General features: G+C 47.9%; 1 protein-coding gene and 2 long non-coding RNA genes across 6 annotated transcripts in view; 2 read left to right on the top strand and 1 right to left on the bottom strand.

The window, feature by feature from the left end:
• The first annotated feature begins 6085 nt into the window (after positions 1-6085).
• On the top strand, positions 6086-12458 carry LOC106048037 (uncharacterized). The gene is made up of 3 exons (XR_001214044.3): positions 6086-6331; positions 8608-8798; positions 12321-12458. It is a non-coding gene; the product is annotated as an uncharacterized lncRNA (long non-coding RNA).
• LOC106048033 (uncharacterized) lies at positions 11748-17378 on the bottom strand. 2 transcript variants are annotated; one of them, XR_010828427.1, is made up of 3 exons: positions 16162-17378; positions 15596-15709; positions 11748-14234 (listed from the first exon to the last, which is right to left on the bottom strand). It is a non-coding gene; the product is annotated as an uncharacterized lncRNA (long non-coding RNA). The 2 variants fall into 2 exon arrangements; XR_010828426.1 differs by having other exon boundaries at positions 15596-17378.
• A 1902-nt stretch (positions 17379-19280) lies between these two features.
• The window catches only part of TMEM135 (transmembrane protein 135), a 181598-nt gene continuing 179098 nt past the window's right edge, over positions 19281-21780 (top strand). Inside the window, exon 1 of one of the 3 annotated variants that reach the window (XM_066989914.1) lies at positions 19281-19457. In XM_066989914.1, coding sequence (XP_066846015.1) covers positions 19317-19457 — 141 coding nt within the window. In that variant the 5' untranslated portion in view covers positions 19281-19316. The remainder of the gene's footprint in view (positions 19458-21780) is intronic. The other 2 variants (XM_066989912.1, XM_066989913.1) reach the window with 2 other exon arrangements.

The raw sequence follows: 21780 nt of genomic DNA, 5'->3' as shown, positions 1-21780 counted from the left end.
CCCGGGCCGGCTCCAACGGGGAGGGGCCGGGGGCGGCTCTGCTCTTAAACCGCCGCGCCGAGAAACTGCCCAGGGGAGGGGACGGCGCCTCCCCGAGCCCCGGCCTCCTCCCAGCCTCCCGGGGCGGGCACAGCTACGGCCCCGGCCCGGGGGGAAAGTCCCGCTGGGTGCCCCCCGGAGCCCCCCGGAGCCCCTCGGCCCTGCGGAGCCTCAGAAGCGTCCCCCCCACTTCAGGCACGGCGACCCCGCTGTGAGCAGCGAGCGGCCCTGCCCTGCCTCCCCCCGGGCTTGGTGACCCGGGGCTGGGTCCCCGATGTCCCCACAGCGGTGAAGGGCGGCGACAGGGCCTGAGAGGGGCACCCCGAGGTGCCCAGGCCCAGGCCTGGTTCCCCAGGGGCAGGCTGAGCTGATCCATCAGCCTCCTCCCTCCTCTCCCTCCTCTACCTCCTCTCCTTCCTCTCCCTCGCCAGGCCACAGGGCAGGTCTCTAAGCTGCCACCTTTTCTCCCAACACATCCCTCACTTGTACGTCTGGCATCTCGGACACATCTGGGTGGTGGTGGTCCTTCACGGGGACAGAGAAACCTAGGGTGCTGCTCCAAGCACCTCCTGGTGTTGGCGTACCTCCCCTAAACACGTACGGGTGTAGGGTTTGTGTACTTCTCCTAAACACATAAGGATGTAGGGTTTGTGTACCTCTCCTAAATACGCACAGGTGTAGGGTTTGTGTACTTCTCCTATGCACGTACGGATGTAGGGTTTATATACCTCTCCTAAACACGTACGGATGTAGGGTTTGTGTACCTCTCCTAAGTACAGACGTAGGGTTCATGAATTTTGAGGGGAAATTGAGCAGACCTGTAGGGTGTCCCCAGGATTAAGAGCGGACACATGAGGCTCACACTTAAACACACTCAGCGTTATTTACACCTGTAATAAAATCTGGTTGGGCTGGTTGTGCCTTTAGCAAAAATATGTCATCTATTAATGAATTGTTTGTAAAGCGCTTTGAAAATGTTTGTAAAGCCCCGGTTAAACAACCTCTGGCTGGGTGCGTGTGTGTGCACAGTGTGTGACATGTGCGGGTGTCCTGAGCACGGCCATCGCCAAGAGCCATGCATCCGTATGTGTGTGGCCATGCTGCAATGACTGGTTTTCCTCTAGCACGAGGTGTTTTAACCAAGGTTTCATGAGCACAGGTATTTACAAAGCTCTCATCACCGTGATAGTTTATAACCAGCTCCAATAAACAGCGACTGCAGTCTTACAAAATCCTGGCGAGGCAGACAAGTCGTATTATCTTAACTTTTTAAACACAGAGCCAGACAGCGCTGCAGTCCCAAGGTCGTGCAAGGAGGCTACGATGCAGTCAGCAACGCAGCCCGTATCTGGTGAGGTCCATATTTACTCATAAGCGTTGCCTTCTGTGACTAGCAGTGCTCCGCTGCTAATCTCGGTCGGCGATAATGCTGTGAATGCACACACTGTGCTGCAAACGTCCGCCAAGCTGTTCCCAGCCCCACCAAGTTTATGATCTGAATCAGATGGGGAACGGGTGCTGGGCATTCTGCAGTTCGTACAGGCAAACAATTAAAAAAAAAGATAAAACTCCTGTAGGAAGCTCTGCCTCCTGCTTTTTTGTTTTGTTTTTTTTTTTATTCTGTTTTGGTCCAGATTATGTAGGAAAGACAACTGGAGGGAGGAGGATCACAGTGACCTTAAAACTATGAATCTTCGTCTTAGTACATGAAAAACCTTTCCATTTGCAGTCTTCTGCAGCAGTTAGGCACTGAAGCAGTGTTGACTGCTACCAGCGTAGACCTTTGCCTAATTCCCATGAAACAATTTGCCTGCTACCTTTTCAGCAAAGCCCTCTGCCAATGGACCCGGTCCTTTGACTCAGTAGAGGGACAGGGAGACATTTTAAAGCTGCAGCGGGAGACAAGTATCGTTTTAGAAAAAGAACCACCATGTGCCCCCTCCAAAAAGAAATAACTACCACTATTGCTTTTTCTTTGGGAACACAAAATAAATATTAGAAAGTGCTACGCTGCTATGTTTGCTTTGGAAAGTCTTTTAGATAATGGGAATTAGTTTTCAAAACAAGAGCACTGGCAAATCATACCAGCAGTCTGAGCTGGAAAAAATGGTAATTACCCTGCTTTGAACCTTATGCATATATTAACAGTGATTAAATGTCACCATGATAAGCATGTACATAACAGTTTCTTTAAACAGATCAAAGTAAGAAACCTGCTGGATAGTGGGTTTATAGATTCTTAGATTTCCAGACAGTTGTGAGATTCTGGCCTGAATCCTGCACAGCACAAGCCTTGTTAGTTCCTTGTTTATTGTTTGAATTACAGTATATCTTTTTTCTTAATAAATCTGATTTTGAGGTTGCCTTCATTAAAGCATCAGCAACTACCTTTCTAAAAAGCTCTAAGCATTATTTATTGTGGCCACCAATAATTATATTGGGTTTCTAGTCTGAGTTATCTTCGGCTCTGACTTTTGTTGTATCTTTACCGGCCGGGTTGAGAAGTCATTACCAAGATTAGCCCTGTAGGTATTGTCAGACTGTGGTTAAGTCACCCCTTGGCCTTTTTGCAGTAAGCAAAATAGATCAAACTTCCCGATTTTCTTACTGTAAGGCATCTTTTCCAATGCCTTGACCATTCTTTTGATTTTAAAGGAGCGAGATTCGAACCTGCTGTTCGGAAAGTACATTCAGCTCAAACCATCCTGCCTACCTTTAAAAGTCTTGAAGGAATTATCTGACTTAGCAGCCTAAGCACCCTCGGTCCCTTTAGAGATATCTAGGATAGGCAGATACTTGCAGAGGGCAACTCACGTAATACAGATTACATGAGTATACAAAATCTTACTTATAATCTATTATCATCTTGCTGCTATTACAATTTTCCTCTTAAGTTTGTATGTGTTTTTTGCATATTTGTAAAAGTTGCAAACACATTTCTACGTTACAGAAATAATAGTCCCATTATCTCTCAGACTCATAGCATCTCGCAGGAAATTTGAGAAGGTTTATAACTCTATTTTGAACATTTTCAAAGCATCAGTGTTTTCCTGAACTGCTATTAGAACATGGTTTGGCTTTCCAGTAGGAATGACACTAATGTCAAACATGCAGGTGAAATAACCCCTCCATTCCTACACAAGACCATCCTGCTTATACATCCAAGGATGCTATCTACCCTTTTGACCACAGCCTTACGCTCAGAGCCACAACGGATGCCTTGTGGGCAGACCTGAGAAACCTCAGGCACCCTGTTGATTTTTTAATATGTGGATGGCATATTAGGATGTGATTTTCATAACCAAATTCACATGTCTACTTATGGTCAGATGAATTTCATTCAATAAACACCTCTGTCTGTCAACTGACGGTGAAGAGAACATAGGGTGACTAGCCCCGAAGGGAAAGGTGACTGAGAGGTGTCTAATGCTGGATGAGAGCAGGTCTCTGCCTTTCTGTCAGTCTCCTGGGTCCGTGACAGAGGGAATTGATATTGCCATCCCACAGATTTCTTATGAAGTTCTTGGATAAGAGTTACCTAAACATGTAGTTTTTTTAAAATGTGCAACTTTTAGAGCTGTTTTGGGACATCATCTTTATATTACCATTGAAATGGTAAGATCACATTAATTACATTAATTAATGTCAGTTCTGTCTAACATGCCATGTAACTTATTCCATATATGTTTGCTGAAATGCAACAAAAATATCTGTTGGACATGTCTGTCACCTGCATTGCTTATTGCCAATTCCGCAAATTCCATTTAATAACCTATTGGTACCATTAGTGACGTTTTCTTTGTCTCGGTTTATATAAAACTCAGTTGTCTTTGACCATCTGTCCATTAATTGTCTCGTTTTGCTTATTTTATCACATTCTTGTAATTCCTTTTGAATTTGTATTCATTCAAATCAACGTCTTCTTTCTCCTGTTTGTCATCGATACTTTTCTTAACTTTATATATTATTTAATTTATTAGAGATGTTTTCTTTATTTTTTCCATCTATAAAATCAGCTGATTTTCTTAATCAAGGGGCATCGCTTTCTTTGGTCAGTGAAAGCTTTTCAGTCATCCAGTAACATACTTAAAATTGATTTCTAGTTACTATTCACATGCTTAATACAAATTATCTCCTCTACTTCTGTACTTTGTGAGGTTGACCCTTTTAAAGCAGGAAGTATGTCTATTTCCTGATTTACATTTATTCTGCTGTATTTATTCATTGTAATCAGCATTTAAATTGTCCAGTAACAACGCAAAAGAAATGATTTGTTTTGTCATGACACTTCAAGTGCACACAGCTCTATGTGACCTCTGGAAAAAAACACTGCAGTAAGCTGTGTATGATTTTGTGTGTCTTTACATGTATATGCAAATGCACACACATATCTATTTTTATATAACAACATATTTATCAGTGTGAGTGCCAGAGAATGGGTGCAAGCCTAGCTGTGTACACAAAGTCGTGCACAGAGTGGCACTTGATTCAATGACGATGAATCAATCAACATCGATCTCAATGGGGCAGAAGAATGTATCCCAGACCTTGAAATGAATAACATAGGATGTACAGATTTATCTGCCACAGAGCACTGCAGCGCCCTGATCCAGCTCCTGTCTGAGTTAGCAGTTGGGTTTGCTGAGAGATGGCCTGGGTCCTAATCATATAGGGTGGAGTTTGCTCTCGATGAGAGGTGCTTCATTTAGGTTTCTGCCTCTTGGTCTTTGCATGTGAGTCAGGGGGTTCATTTCTCTCTGTGGTCAAGGAAGATCCAGACAGTGCAACGCAGGGCAGGTCTCCTATCACACTGCTAGTCTCTGTTTTCATGCAGAAAACATTCAGCCTGTAGCCTCCTTTACGGTACTTCCATGCAGCTAAACTCTGACACATCCGTACCATATCTGGATTCACATGTGTAATTCCTCGCATGCCAGCGCGGGTCACCAATTGCTCCATGACCCCTGAAAGTCAATAATATTAACTCGGTCTGCACAGAGAATTCAGGCTTTGTTTTTGTAGCGTTGTAAACAGGAAATTTCAGTGCTATTTGATATACACCACTTCAAATAATCATTTGCATTTAGCTATCGTCAAAATGTGTGCCAGTGCAAGAGGATTTCTGAGGTTACTCGTGCAGTTAGAAATCTAAAAGGCACAGCTGTATCACCCACAACATGTAATGGAGCACCTGAGAGCAAAGGTGGCTGTAACTTTCATAGATGAAAGATGCTCATACACGGGCCACTTTATCTTCGTGCTAGTGTTTTTCACACATGTATTTCTCTTTCTTGGCTTAAGAATACCTTCAACTCATTTTTTTGTTGGTTTTAACAATATTCCCAATGCCAATTTCCTCAAATAATTAAGGGAATCATGTATGTCCTCAACCAGATTAGCAGAACAGACAAGAAGTTACTTGGCAAAGACATTTTCATGATCTGGAATGACAAAAAACATTTTGACAATGATTTTTTCAGAGTGTAGTTACATATATAAAACACTGTGCTAAAACACAAAACCAAAACAACCAGCCTCCTTCCTTGCATGATTTTACCAAACTTCCCAGGAAAGCTGTGCTGCAGAGATACAGTACGCCAAATTTCAAGAAAATCTGTTCAGTCTGGGAAAATCAGTGGACTGTGGTTTGAACATCAGACCCACGGTGGAGGCAGAATTCAGCCTGCACTTTGGAACCAGTGCTGCTGCCTCCCAAAATGGCTTTCAGTTTGAACCACTGCTCATATTTGCTTCCATAGTGCTCAGAGATTTGCATTTTGGCTTGAAATTTCCCATACTTGATCTTGGTCCAAGGGACTTTTTTTTTTTTTTTTCTGGAAAATGATAAACAGTTTTCTTCTCAGAAAATTGGTCAGAGGCCTTTTTTTATACTCAGATAACTTCAAAACAGCTTGGTTTTATAACTTCAGATTTGGCATGTGCAGAGTGCAATCCTGAAGGAGGAATGCACTTTTTGCCTTGTTTGAAGAAATTTCATTTCGCAATAGCAAATTAGTCCAAAACTTTGGAAATAATAGCCTGATCGTTCACAAGGCGTTATTTAACCATGGTGGAAAATGACAGACTGAGCTCTATTTCTCCGAGAGGTCACGAGTCTTGCTTTATAAATACAGCTTAGTTTCCTTTTTGCAGAGTCATCTTTCCTACTAAATCTTTCTGTGTCCTGTTTTGCTTTAACTCTGTTGCAGCATCAGAGGTTATTTCCGCTATATTTGCTCTCCACGAGCTACACTGTACTTGGCTCTCCGTGGCATTTTGTGCGTCCTGTAAGGTAAGCTGAGCTGGACGGGATTTCAGAAGCGCTCTTTCTGCCTCCCCCTGATGCCTAGCATGCCATGCTGAGCTTCATTACTGCTCTCCATGCACCCAGCTTGCACCCGGTCCTGGTTCAGCAAGCCAGTTGTCACTCACATCACACAAAACTTCCTTTTGGACATAGGTGCTACAGATTTTTTGGAAGCATCATAGCGCGCTTTCACCTCAGATATATTACCCGAGAAGTAACTACTAACCCTTTACATGTAAGTAGACTTTGGAAGTTAAGTTAGGCTGAGATATAAATCCCTCAAAATAGGAGCTCAGAAGGCAGATTTGCTGATACGCTTCAGCTGTTTTGCACTGCTCCAGTGATAGAGCAACAAGCTGGTTGAATCAATCGGTTATTGAAGGCTTAAGGTTGTTCTGTGTCACTGGAGCAGCACAGAGCTGTGAAGCGTGCTGATGGATCTGGCCACAAATCTTAAAATGCGCTATTTTTCCCATTAAAAAGTCCGTGTGAGCTGATATGCTGTGTTTAATTACATAGCAGCAAGTATTGACTTGCAGGGGCATGGCTGAAAAAAAAACACCTTCTTTGTATTATGTTAGGCAGGCAGTGGGTCATCCTCCTGGGAAAGAAATTTAACATCTGCCAGGAGTCGAAGTTGGTTAGATTCATGCTGCTTTTGTGGAGTTGGTGAATACACAAAGGGCGACTGGGTACAACACTGAAATCTGTCCCCTTGCTGATAGCGGCTGTTGGCACGACTCTCACAAAGAGCACTTTGCACGCCAGCAAAGTGGCACTAAGTTGTACACACAGCTACATGCGGGTCCTGTTAAAATCACAGAGAAGTTTAAACAGGCAGCAATATGCAACTCCTCCAACTCTAGCAGGACTGCCCAGTTTACAGTGGCACCGGTCTTTATTTTGTGGGCCATTTAAAATATAGCTGTTGAGTGCTAATTATTTCCAAATTCCAGTCTCCCCAGCAATTCTTCTAATTCTTGGATTGCGTAGAATCACAGAATGGTTTGGGTTGGAAGGGACCTTAAAGCCCACCCAGTCCCAGCCCCCTGCCATGGGCAGGGACACCTCCCACCAGCCCAGGTTGCCCAAAGCCCCATCCAGCCTGGCCTTGAGCACCTCCAGGGATGGGGCATCCACAGCTTCTCTGGGCAGCCTGTGCCAGGGCCTCACCACCCTCTGAGTGAAGAATTTCTCCATATTTCTAATCTAAACCTACCCTCTTTTAGTTTAAAGCCATTCCCCCTTGTCCTGTCACTGCACCCCCTGACAAAGAGTCCCTCCCCAGCTTTCCTATAGCCCCCTTTAGGTGCTGGCAGGCCGCTGTGAGGTGGCCTTGGCGCCTTCTCCAGGCTGAACAACCCCAACTCCCTCAGCCTGTCTTCACAGGAGAGGTGCTCCAGCCCTCTGATCATCCTTGTGGCTTCCTCTGGACTTGTTCTAATACTACCTTGTCCTTCTTGTGCTGTGGGCCCCAGAGCTGAACGCAGGGCTTCAGGTGGGGTCTCATGAGAGCAGAGCACAGGGGGACAATCCCCTCCCTCGCCCTGATGGCCTTGTTGTTTTTGGTGCAGCCCAGGATACGGTTGGTGTTGTGGTTTAACCCGGCTTTCTGGGCTGCAAGCACACATTGCCAGCTCATGTCGAGCTTCTCATCCACCAGCACCCCCAGGTCCTTCTCCTCAGGGCTGCTCTCAATCCATTCCCTGCCCAGCCTGTATTTGTGCTTGGGATTGCCCCGGCCCAGGTGCAGGACCTTGCCCTTGGCCTTGATCTCTTTTTAAACAGTCACAGTATACACTCAGTTTGAGTTGGTATAGTTATTTTATTTAAGCATGTGATTTTTTTTTTTTTTTGCTGATGTATTTATACAGATAGTCTTTAGCATGGACGTAGTTGCAGAAGTTATCTGCTTTATTCTGTTCCCTTTTCCAGTACAGTTTATCCCCCTTCCTCACACAAACAGAGCTGTTGTTCTATAAACCATTTGTAAATGACGTTTGGTTTTCACTACCTATTCCTATATAGGTGAAGGCAAATACATAAAGTTCATTCCTGACCGTGAGAAGGACTGGTTTGGCAAGTCTTTGGCAAACAGACGTCTTAATTTCTATCTGAGTTGGCAAATTAATCATATGGATTGCTGTTACACGCAATTGAGGACCTTCAAAATTAGACTGAGCGCAAGTAATAGCCTTCACTATTGTCCAGAAGCTTTGCTGCCTTTTTGTATTTACCTTGTATTCCTTGCCTGTGTACAGGTGACTACACAGGGTGCAAAGCAATTCAGAAATGGACCTACAAATCATATCTGTCTCTGCAAGCAGTCCTTCATCTGTCCGAAGCACCAATTCCATGACCATTTTCTGACCTGAAACGTCATTCCTGCGGACCCACCCTGCTCCATGTGCATTTCTGCTGCTCCTCTGACTCCTTGGCAGGGAAGGTGAAGGTACTAACTGTCAAAAAACTAACCGAACAAAATAAAATAAATAACCTTGTGGTGACGAGGAGGGGTGGTGTGACCACAAAGGAAAACAGATCAGCTTAGATTGGCTTCAACTGTCAAGGAGCCGCACCCTTATTCTTTTCTACTAGTGCTGATCACTAAGGCATTTTAGCACAGTACGGAGGTTTTGTTATCAATGGAACAAATACAGAACTTTATTTTTTATTATTACTGGACGAAGCGTTTGAGGATGTAGTGATCTTTCATTCTTGGGCAGTGTAATTTATATTTGGACTCTGACAATTCGTCTCGTTCCCAATAGACATATAGATGAAGTTAGAAAATAACAAGAGTCTATGTGAATTCCGTTTTTCTCAGGCATTTTTTATTCCTCAGAGAGACTTCCATGGGGCCAAATTACCATAAAAACTAGAATACCATGATATTTCAGTTCCGTATGGTAAAAGTTCATGTCATTCATTATTGTTGACACTGTACAGATATCCTTGGGGAGCTATGAAAAATATAAAAAGAAAACTCCCCAAAAACATGCATTAAAAAATCTAGGGGAGCTGCCATTTAACTCAAATATTCCCTGAGCAAACTGAAGCCAATTATCTCCCAAATAGAAAAAAAGGCTCTGTGCTGCCCCACAGCCTGCCTCTTCTTCCTGTGCATCTGATGTGGCTGTTGTGAAGCCAAGGGTGAGTTCATCTGTTATTAAGTTTTTCGGTAGGTTAGTTTGCCACTGAATCCTGTGGAGTCAAGGCAGAAAGAGAGAGCCCAGTTCAGATCTACTGAGGCCTCACTGGAAGTGCTCCACTCTCCCTCGACTGTCGGAGATGCTTAGGATGTCTGTCTCACTCCTTAGCTTCTCAGGTCATTGAGTAAAGTTAAGAGGAATTAACATGGGCTGAAGTGTAATAAGAAAGTGGAGATCTGAGGGTTTTTTTAATGCAAGAATCCTTGGGCAACAATGTGACACTGCAGGATAAAAAAAAAAAAAACAAAAACTTAATTTCAGCCCAGTTAGAGGGTCATTTTAATGTCTTTGACATAAGACTTGCACATAAACTGTAATGCCGTGCTGCTGCAGCCTCAGAATTATGAAGGATGAATTGGGTCCCAAGTCCGTGATTTCAGTGAGTAAACAGCCAGCATTTCAAGCGATCATTTTTTAAGCAGACTCATGGGAAAAAAAGAACTTTCAAAAGTCCTCCTAGAAAGTGGTACTGGTAAGAGATGGCCTTGGGGCAGAATTTGTTTTTCTTCAGCTAGAACAAACTGAGATGCTGTGTGTTAAAGGAAGTTTGTCCTGAGACCACGAGCTTCTGGTGAGCTGTACTATAAACCTCTATTTCTCTCTCTCTTTTTTTTTTTTTTTAAATTAAATAATTAATAATTATAGCTCCTTTACACAATAGTAAAAACCGTATACTCTTTCAAAGTGTGCTGTTTTGTTTACTTAAAATTTCCCATCATCTAAAAATGTGATTTTCTTCACTGTCTATTGCTAAGTGCAATTGTTCTCCCAGAACAGAGATGGATGCAGTTCAGTGGAAGTGGGAATGCTAGGAGGAGGGATAATTTCTTGGATAATGATGATTTCTTAGGTAGTATTTTGTATAATTGAGGTAATATTTCTTGGATAATGATGATTACCCATGTAAAGTTTGCTGAAGTTCTGGTATGAGGGAATTTTGTTGAAATATATCATTTGGGTTAATGCTGCTTCATGGTGCTGAGACATAAAGTGCTCATCCGTGGACATAGGTCATTTACCGTCCGTAGTGCTTTATTATTAGGTGCAGTAATATTATGGCAGCCAGGACTGTATCCGTTCCCTCCCTGGGTTTTTGATGGAAGTGAGATTTGTATAAAATTGCATTGCATCTCTTCTCCCCAAAATACCAAGAAAAAAATCTTTTATATTCCATAAATAGGATGTAAAAGGAAGGTGCTTTCCTCATGTGGGTGGGGAATGTAAAACAATACCATGTCTGACCAGCCACCTCATCTCTATGCACATGCATATGCACATGCATACTGAACTCTGGCCAACACAGTAGGTTTTCTGCTCCCTATCTTCAAAGTCTTCCAGTGCTAAAAAACACCATAAAAATATCAAGAGAAGCTTTCTTGCAGTGACATACGTCAGACCGTAAAAGGAACTCACCCGGTGAGTGGTGAAATCCCTATCATTTATGTTATAAATGTTATATCATGTTATAAACAATAGTAATTCTTAACATGATGCGCACAAAGCTGGACAAATATTTGATATTCAAATATTTAAATGATCTACAGAACATGGCTTTGAGATATTACTGCTACACAGAGGCATGGGTGGGTTTCTGAGCTTAGCCAACCCCAAAGAGCAAAACCAATCCCAAGAAAGAATTTACACTCAAGCTCACGTCTTCTAGCTAGGTACTCAGGTACGAAGACGACACCAAGAGCCTTTATTTACAACTAGACAAAACACAGAAAACTATTCTCTGGAAGATAATACTGGGAGGGACAGAGAAATAACCTGTTTAAAATAGCCTTTAAGAAGGGGATTTTTTAAAAGAGGCACCAAGTTAGGTGTCCAGCCTGCACTGAAATCCAATGGGATTTGAGCAACTCTCATGGGTTTCTCTGAAAATCCTAATTTTCAAACGCTAGATTTTTATCTCGGCTATGCCAGAGTTACAATGAGGGAAGTCTCGGCGGGAGACCTCTGTAAATGAGATCAGAACTCAACCATAAAATGCTGACAAAGTCATCTGGAGCATAGAGCTGTGCTCAGTGACGAGTCTACCATTTCATTACTTTTGCGCTCATTGCATTTTTCCATGTGTTGCTTTTGTTTTATCTGCACTTTGTATTTTGATTTGTATTTAATTATAATTTACTTTCATTTGATAGTTCTCAGTCTATTTACAGAGAACAAAAGAATGCACAGTGCAGAACAGTAGAATAATAGTGTTTATTTTCACAAGTTTGGAACGATCAAATAACTCACAAGTCACAAAGTGGAACCATGCCTGAGGTAGGTTAGGTCATCTCGAGTGTGTGGAAACAAGCAGAAATATCCCATTCTTCACTATTGTTTATTATATTTATGCCACTTGGGAGTTTTAACAATACCACATATATAAAACATTTGTTCTCGCTTTCTGCGCTGTTCAGAGTTTTCTCAAGGATCTTTGGTGCTTTTTTCATAGGAGCACAGCGACGTTGCTATGCTTTAGTGACTTTCTCAACTGATTTAGCAGAAATGTAAGAAACGGCCCCTAGGAAAGAGCCAGGAGTGCTGAAAAGGAGGTTTTGTTCTCTGAATGCTTCTGTGTTTAAAAACGGTTCTTTTGAGAGTTTTAACTGGCTTATTTCAACTTCTCCATTCTTTTTCATGTGCGTTCAAAGCCCAGCCCAGCAGAGAGAAACCAAAAGCAGAGTCTGCCGGTGTGATCAGCAGCTTTGCAGTCCCAACAAATCCACGACCGATTTTGATAATTTTCATACTGTTTTTGCTTTTGACAGGAGGTCCAAACACGGATGTCTAAAGCCACATCTACCGGTCTAAACCCAGTATCCGAAAAACTAATAGTAATCATGGGAGCACTGCTTCTTTCATTTGCAATTTCAAGAACTGTCAAGAAGCCTCACAGCAAAGGGTGACTGAAAATAAAGGCAAAGGGGGCAGCTTGCCTAGAAGAGCCTCCTCCAAGCCACTCCCCTGGCTCACCGTTTTGGATGCCCAGAGTCCTGCTGAAGGTCAATGCAGTTTGATCAACCCAGCCTTGCAGGATAACCTAAAATCACAGCCAGTTTTCTTGGAAATACAAACCTGCAACATGCGGTGATTCAGCAGCTGCTACTTAGGCAGTTGAGTTTTACTGCTGGGATGTCTGAGAGCTGGCAGCAGGAGTGATCGGAGTCCTAAGGCTATTTCAACATGAGCATTTGAAAATTAAGTCACTGAAATTTACTGTTCATTATTCCTCCGGAAAACTCAGGATTAAATTGAAAGACTTTTCAAAAGTGCTGGGTTCCTAGAAACTATCACTACTTTTCAAAGGAGCTGTTGGCTGCTCAGTTGCTTTAGAATAACTACATTTCATCTGTGGTCTTAGCAGCCCAACTTTATGGACTGACAGTTTTATTACAGAAACTTTAAGTGTGCTAGGACTTCAAACAGAGAAAAAACAGCTCCTTCTGAGTCTTTTCTTAAGTTCATGAAGCTATTCATGACTTTGAAAAAATTCCTGTGTTTGAAGCATAAATAATGTTGCAGTAATAACCTCAAATAAGATGGGAATGGGTGCAGAGGCAGAGCAAACAAAATGTTTTACTTAAGGATTTCATCATTCATTCCTGCCTCCTTTTTCTCTCCCACTTTGGGAAAGATGCTCTGCATCTACGCGGCTGAAGAGCACGGCCAGCAACTGGCTGCTGCTCCCGAGGGCAGATGGTGATGACTGGCTTGTATCTGCCCTACTTAGGGCCGGACCTCTCCATAGCATATTTGTCTCAGAACTCATTCAAGAGGCCCCAAAAGGAGCTGGGCAGTAAATTAGCAATCAGGAAGCTTTGACGATAGAGGTCCAGAGCTCTAGTTCACTGCTTGGACTTCAGGATTGGAGACCCAACTGATGCTGCCTCTGAGGTTGATGTGTACAGCAGCGTGTGAGCCCTGCCCGTTCTCCTCCTTCCCACTCACGTTCATAGAAAGGTGAGCACCACCTGCATGTTTGAAGGCTGCTGCCCCCACCTGGCACGCAGAAATGGAGGACGTGGAAGCTATGCAGGACAGGTCTTTCCTGACTGCTGAATTTGATAAACATCGAGAAGGGAGGATGATGGAGAAAGGAGAAGAGTTGCAGAGACAGCACTGTGACTGCAGAGAGCGTGGGCAGACATACGTTTTGATAGCACGTGATTTTTCCACCATAAAAGATTTTTTTCCATCCAGGTGGGGTAAAAATGGGTTGAAGAGGTTACAGCCAAAGGAAGGCAGAGACCCAGCCTTTATTATCCAGGTGAGGGAGTTTCAAGCAGGCTGAGGCACCCGGAGGATGCGAGATGTGATCTTGCATTCCTTCCAGACCTACAGAAAGCACTTTCTTGGAAAGCAGGAAAGGAGAGAAGCAGCTGCTTCTTTGGGTCCCAGCTCCCGTATTAGCCTGCTCCTGGAACAGCCTCCACGTGCACTGCCTCTCAGCAATCCCAGTGGCACAATTTAGCCTTTAATGACTCAATTTAGCCAATTCTGTCACCTGATTTAGAAAGAATAAATCACTGTCTCCAGGAACAGACGGAGAAATACAGTCGAAGCACAATTCTACCGAAGCCAGTAACATGAATATATCCCAGGATGTCATCTCTTGGGTCAGCCTGCAGGATCAGCGTGGTGAACGTTATGGGTTTGTTTTCTTGATGTAATCCTTGGTACCCCTGTAAGAAAGACTGCAACATTTATGCCTGGAAACAGCCCAGCTTTGTATCAACTGGAGGACATTATTGTCTGTATGAAAATGTTCACATGGTATTATCCCACAACCCATCCCATATTTATTTTGGAAATCGTTGCATCTGGAAAATGGGAAAACTTCCAGTTAATTCTTTTACCTTGAAGTATCAGCAAACACAAGGGTATTTTGAGATTATTCCCTGCTAAAAAAAAAAATAAAAATGAACAAGTAGCATTCATGACTGTAAGCCAAAAGAGAATCCCTCTTCAAATAACGCAAAATGGTTTAAGTTTACAGTTTTGGGGACAAGGGTGAAAAGGGCTTCTTAAAGGGTCCTTCTGTCCTGTCCTTGGAGGAAAGTAAAACCAGCCCAATTAATGGCCACTCGCTGCTGTCCTAGACAGGCATCTCAAGCATTAGGGAAATTATTTGTGTTGTAAGCTTGGGGTTTATGTCTACGAAGCTAATTATAGAGTGTACCTATCGCTTGTCCCAGATCTCGAGAAGAAATAGAGATGGGTGAAGCTGACTGTCCCTAGACATGACTGATGGCGTGAGACTGCAGGCCTTCAGCTCTCTCCAGAAATTTGCTCCTTTTTGCAAATGTCCTGGCGATATTCTGACAGCGCCCTGGAGAAAACACAGCGCAGCCACATCTCCCAGCTCTGGCACAGCGTCCTGAGAGAAGCAGATGTCCCTCATCTACACATTACCTCTGCTGACCTGAGCTGAAGGATGAATCTAAGCCCTAACTTTTGTAGCAGCATGATAATTTTTCGAGTAAGGATTTCATGCAATTTTATAATGGAGGCATGAGACAATCACACAGATGGCAGGAGAGCAAGCAGAAGGAGAAAAACAATGAGAGTGGAAGACTGAGAAAAGGAGAAGTGACTGCAAAAAAACCATCCTGCTAGATAGAGCTGGTCTTAGTGGATAAGAAGAGCTACTGGCAGAAGTGGGGTCAGGCACTGAGAACTGCACAAGTAGCAGGGGAAAGCTGGATCACCTGTCCCGAGGGAGAAAACAAATACATGGCAAAAAAAAAGCACACAAGTTGGAAAGCAGTATGAGAGCGGAGAGGGCAAAGCACTGCATTGCTTCCAAGTTAAAATGCTTCCAGATTGCTCTGATACTCAGAAATGTTTAGCAGGAAGAATTCCCAGATCCCAATGCACTTGGAACACAAACCCTCCTGCAACGTGAAGTTCCTTGTTTGGTTTTATTTCTCCTTCCTTCCTTCCTTCCTTCCTTCCTTCCTTCCTTCCCTCCCTTCCTCTCTCTTTTTCTCAGATTTGTTCCCAACCAGTTAAACGCTCTGCCTTGGATCCCCACCTCGCCTACCTTGTAACGCCGATGCGTTCCCACCGCAAAGGCAGGTGAAATTCTTCACCCGTCCAGCTCCCGCCGTGGGCTGAGCTGTGTGATTTCACTTGCAGACGTCAGATTAGGCAGACACTGAAGATGACAGCGAAGAATATTCTTAGACCACGAGGCCCGCTGACGGCTGGACAGGCGGGCACTGCTGTTCTTCACGCAGCAGTGGCCACCCAAGCCCCCCAGTACCGATGCCACCCAAGCCACCTGTACTGCTGCTGCTGACCAGTTACCAGTTAGCGAACCAGTTAGCACCAGCACAGGTAAACCGGAGGACCGCAGTGCTGTCCAACGGCTGAGGGCTCTTGCTAAAGACTGGGAGGAGCGAGTGGCGCCCGAGGGCAGCTTTCTGCCAGCCCGGCTGCAGGCGGGTACGTGGCCATCTGGAGGAAAGAGTCACAGTGGGACTCTGCCACATTGCTCCCGTGCGTGGCGCAAGGCACGGAAACCGGCGACAGCTTCTTTACCCGGCCGCGCTGGTACGTCTGACACTGCTGCACTAAGGAGGAGCAGGGAGTAAGCTGAGCACTCACCCCCCCGCCATTCATGCTGGCGGCGATCAGCTCACGCTCTGCCGCTCGTTTTGGGACCGGGAGAAGCGCTCTCGAGGACACCCGGACGTTACAGGGCAAGGCCTGGACAGTCCGTGCCACATCACTCAGCCTCGTGCCAAGGGACGGATCCCTGGCGTTCGTTTTCGTAGCGCTACAGCCAGCCTGCTATTCCCACTATGCAGCCAGGACAGCTCCCGAACACCCCGGGTACTTAGGGAGGTAAAACTAAAGGTCCTCAACGCTTTTTTTAACCCCAGTGACTCTTCTTTTCCAAAACGATGTGGTCCCAGTTCCAACCGAGGGTAAGCTCTCTCCCAGGGCAGAGTGACCCGGCACGGGCCGTCAGGCGATTCCCATGCTACTTTTACCCCAGGGCTCCTTCCCAGCATACGGCATTGCAACCCCATGGAAAAGGGCCCGGAACAAGGTCAGTTCTGTGCCTCCCGCATTAGTGCGGAGCCAGAGTCGTCCTTGGCTGGCAGAGATCCGAAAGCCTCCTGCTCCGGGCTGGCAGCGACTCAGTCCCACCAGGGCACGAGGACGGGGCTGGGTCCTCCTCCATCACGAGGCGTTTTCCCAAACCAAGTCCTCCAGCGCCGGGACCGGCTGCAGAACCGTGTGTCAGCCGCGAAATCGTCGGCTTGGGCGATTATCGCTCCGGTGCGTGCCTCAATTCCCTGCCCACAAACGCAAGGCAGCGAGCGAGCCTCGAGCCCGGAGCGGTACCGGAGCCAAAACACGCAAGCAAGAGAGCCAGAACCCGTATCTTAGGCAATCGTTGCCTTTTCTGCCCGCAAACGGGTCTCGAACAGAGCACTGCAGAAGCAAAAAGCCGAACTCGGGGCTGTGCCCGGGGTCTTCCCCCAGGTTTTGGGCACCGAGGCCCCCGGCAGTGCCCTGCTGGCGGCCGAGCTCCCTCGACCGACCCGGCATAACCGAGCCGCTTTGCCAGGCCGCTAGATTTGAGACGCGAGCACGGCCTCGCACCCTCCTTGGAGGGAAGGAGGAAAGGTTTGGGGGAAATTAAGGGCAAATTTGGTGCCGCTGCCCCCGGGGGGGAGGGGGGGGTGATGCTGGAAAGCTGCATGGCCCCCCCCCCGCAAACCGAGGAGAACCTGGCCGTCCGGGGCACCGACACGCTTGGGGAAGCACACTGCAGGGAGCGACTCCCCCGGTTTGCACCCCCCATGCTTTGCAACCCCCCCCCCCCCCTCAATACACAACCCCCGATGTTTGCAAACCAACCCCCGGAGGTTTTCAACACCCCCCCCCCCTTTCCTCCCGTTTTCAGCCTCCCCCCCTAAAGGTTGCAACCCCCCCCCAAAAGGGTTTGCAACACCCCCCTCCTCCCCTTCCTCCCAACCCCTCCCAAGGGTTTGCAACCCCCCCCAGAAGACCCCCCCCAACATCCTCCCTCCCCCCCAATTGCAGCCCCCCTCCGGGTTTGCAACCCCCCCACCACATTTGCAGCCCCCCCGGGGTTGACAACCCCCCTCTAGATTTACAGCCCCCCCTCCATTTACAGCCCCCCCCCATGGTTTACAACCCCCCCCCTCTCAGTTTGCAACCCTCAAGCCTTGCAGCCCCCCCTTCTCCCCCCCCCAGGATTTAGCAACACCCCCCCCTTCCCCTATTTGCAGCATCCCCCACCCCAGGCAGGGTTTACAACCCCTCCCATACATTTACACCCCCCCCCCCCCCATAGATTTGCAACCCCTCCCCCCCTCCATTTGCAGCCCCCCCCCCCCCCCAGGGTTTACAACCTCCCCCCCCTCCGTTTACAACCCCTCCGCCCCCCCACTTTGCAACCCCCGGGCCTTGCAGCCCCCCCAGGGTTTGCAACACCCCCCCCCCCCTTTTCCCCTATCTGCAGCCCCCAGGCTTTACACCCCCCATACATTTACAGCCCCCCCCCCCATACATTTACAGCCCCCCCCCCATACATTTACACCCCCCCATACATTTACACCCCCCCCCTTTGCAATCCACAGCCCCCCCCCCCCGGGTTTACAACCCCTCCGCCCCCCCCCATACATTTACACCCCCCCCCCCCATACATTTACACCCCCCATACATTTACATCCCCCCTTCCATTTGCAGCCCCCCCCCCCCCCAGGGTTTACAACCCCTCTGCCCCCCCAGTTTGCAACCCCCAGGCCTTGCAGCCCCCCCCAAGGACTTGCAACACCCCCCCCCCTCCTCAATTTGCAGCCCCCAGGCTTTACACCCCCCCATACATTTACACCCCCCCATACATTTTACATACATTTACACCCCCCCCCATTTTTCATTTACACCCCCCCATACATTTACACCCCCCCCATACATTTACACCCCCCCCCCATACATTTACACCCCTCCGCCCCCCCCCATACATTTACACCCCCCCCCCCCCCCCCCATACATTTACACCCCCCATACATTTACACCCCCCCATACATTTACAGCCGCCCCCCCCATACATTTACACCCCCCCCCCCCCCCATACATTTACACCCCCCATACATTTTACATTTACACCCCCCCCATACATTTACAGCCCCCCCCCCATACATTTACACCCCCCCCCCCCCCCCCATACATTTACACCCCCCATACATTTACACATTTACAGCCCCCCCCCCCCATACATTTGCAGCCCCCCCCCCCCCCAAGGACACGCCCCCCTCCCCCATACATTTACACCCCCCCATACATTTACATTTACATTTGCAGCCCCCCCCCATACAACCCCTCCGCCCCCCCACTTTGCAACCCCCAGGCCTTGCAGCCCCCCCAGGATTTGCAACACCCCCCCCCCCTTTCCCCTATCTGCAGCCCCAAGCTTTACACCCCCCATACATTTACACCCCCCATACATTTACCCCCCCCATAGATCCCCCCCCCCCCCACTCAGCCCCCCCCAGGCTCTGCCCCCCCCCCCCCGCACCCCTCCCGCGCCCCGCCCCCCCCTCCCCGGAGGCCGCCGATTGGCTGCGGGCCTCACGCGAGCCCGGCGGGGGGGCGGGGCGTGGAGGGGAGCGGGGGGGGGGGGGGGGGAGCGAGAGCCGCGGCTGCCCGCGAGTAACCCCGGCGGCGGGCAGCGGCCGTGACGCGCTCCCCCCCCCCCCCCTCCCCTCCGCGGCGTCCCCAAGATGGCGGCGCTGAGCAAATCCATCCCCCACGGCTGCTACGAGATCGGGCACACCTGGCAGCCCCGCTGCTCCCTCGCCGTCCTGCACGTCACGCAGGGGGCGCTGACCGAGTCCCTCCGCATCTACGGCACCCTCTACCTGGTGGGTGACGGCCCCCCCCGGGGCTGGGGGGGGGGGGGGGGAAGAGGGGGTGTAGGGGGGGTGCTGGGATGGGGTTTGGGTGGTCTGCAGGGGTAAGGGAAGGGGGAAGGGAAGGGGTAAAGGGAAGGGGAAGTGGTAAAGGGAAGGGAAAGGGGGTAAGGGAAGGGGTAAAGAGGTGTTTGGGGAATATATAGGGATTAAAAGAGTGGGGGGAGTGTGCTTTGGGGGTGTGGGGCGTGCGAGGAGGAGCAGGGAGGGGGGTCTGTGGGATGCTGGAGGAGGTAAGGTAGGGCAGGTGTCGGGGGCAGCAATCAGCTGGGATGAAAAGGGTAAAGAAGGCTGTTTTGGAGGGCCTGGGGGGTGCAGGGTGTAAAGGGGGGTGTAAAAAGGCTGGTTTTTGGGGGTCTGGGGGTGCAAGGTGTAAAAAAAGGCTGTTTTGGGGGTCTGGGGGAGCAGGGTGTAAGGGGGATATAAAAGGCTGTTTTGGGGGCCGGGGATGCAAAGTGTAAAGGGGGGGGTGTAAAAAAGGCTGTTTTGGGGGTCCGAGGATGCAGGCTGTAAATGGGGTGTAAAAAATTGTTTTGGGAGTGGTCTGAGGATGCAGGGTGGAAAGGGTGGTGTAAAAAGGCTGTTTTATGGGGTCTGGGGTGCAGCTTGCTTCCAGGGTGTAAAGGGGGGGGGTTTGGGGCTGGTGGCAGCAAATGCTGGGGGGGGTGAACCTGGTGTGGTAGGAGCGTGCTGGGTGTCTTCATCGCTTCTCTGTGCTTAGGAGGCCAAGAGCAAAGCCTGCGTGTGGTTCTGTCGGTGCCACCTTGGAAATAGAGTCTGGATAATCAGTGCCTTAGGATCGAGCGAGGTTCCACTGCGTAGTAAAGAGGCAAGGCTAAAAACACATACTAAGGCTGGAGGAGTTAGAGAGTACCCCACAGGTGAGGTGTTTCAGTCTGTGCACGCAGTTAGACTCGGTTATATCACCTCAGTCGTGGCTGGCTTGCTTCCAGCAAGTTAGGGTGTAGGTAGGGGACTGGGATCTGTTTGCATCCATCTGTGTAAACGTATCCTGAAAGCTCATCTCAGCTGGGATTGCTGCAGGTAAGCACTTCCTGCTGTCCCCACCTTTGTGTTTCTCCTGTAACGGTGCTCAGGGGGTTGAGCAGGGAGCTGGCTGCAAACGAAGTCTAAAATACAGAAAAACAGGTCAGTGAGTCTGTACTTTCCACTCTGTACCAGTGCTGGTGCAATAAAACGATCAAGACGTGAAATACACGGGAAAGAATGGGATTGCAGCAGTCCTGGCGTAATGAGTTTAAGCGTACCTTTGACTGAAAGTTGTGACAATATCGAATGCCATGCGAAGAAAAGTGAACGATTGTTTGGTAGCAGCGTGGACCTGTGCAGTTGCCCTGTCTGGCAGTGAAGGTTTGCACACCGAGCTGGCACAAACGGAAGTGGCAGCTGTTTGTGTGAGGGCACGGTGGGCTGGCTCAGGATACGAATACAGAGAAGAACGTTCCCTCTTCTCCACCTCCCTGCTGTGACCCAGTAATTTGTCCCTTGGATCTGCTTTCTGATCCAGTTTGCCGTGCAGAAACGTGAACACCTGTACCTGTAGAGAGTGGGCCTGATGTGAGGCGTGAGGTGTGGTGATCTGTCAGGTCTGGCGAAGGAAAAAGCAGCTTAAACAGCTCCCTGGTTAAATCAGAGTTCTTCAACCTTGTAAGTAAGTCCTGCTCGTAGCTATGTCACAGCTCCTGCAGGTGTAGGTTTGGTGGAAAGCTCCCCCTTTTTTCTTTGAAAAGGAAAACAAACCCCCAAATCCCCATTTTTTTTCCCATTCTGTATGACTTTGTGGACCCACAAACGTCTTGTCACAAATCCAAGGTAGGGTGGGAACCTTTCCAACCGGTGTCATGCAAGATGCAAAATGACTGCACCAGCTTTTTACGCTCCCTTATTGACAGCGCTTAATTTTCTGAAGTCTTTGTTAATGATGTTTAACCTACCAGAGTAATCTAAACCTGAGCTGCTCTGAAATCTCAGTTACCTAAAGAGGGAGGAAGCCCTCACCTTCCTGTGCTCCCAGGCACGTAATTGTATTCCCTCCTTCGTGTGGTCTCGGACTTGATCATCGCCCTCCGTGAGCAGGTTCGTTCACTAACCCAGGAGGAGGTTACTGCCCTGCTTTTAGCTGAATTTTCAGCTACATTAATGAATTGAATCAACTCTTTATGAAGTTTTATAGAACACCAGAGCCAGCAGAAGGTGAAGAGTGAAAGGGTGCAGTAGGGGCTGCAGAGGGTGAAGGGGAGGCCTTGCACACTAA

The sequence above is a fragment of the Anser cygnoides genome, chromosome 1 (assembly GCF_040182565.1).
Source record: "Anser cygnoides isolate HZ-2024a breed goose chromosome 1, Taihu_goose_T2T_genome, whole genome shotgun sequence".
In the NCBI taxonomy this organism is placed as follows: Eukaryota; Metazoa; Chordata; class Aves; order Anseriformes; family Anatidae; genus Anser; species Anser cygnoides.
Note: the sequence above shows the minus strand (reverse complement) of the source record. Positions and strands in the feature narration are given on the sequence as shown.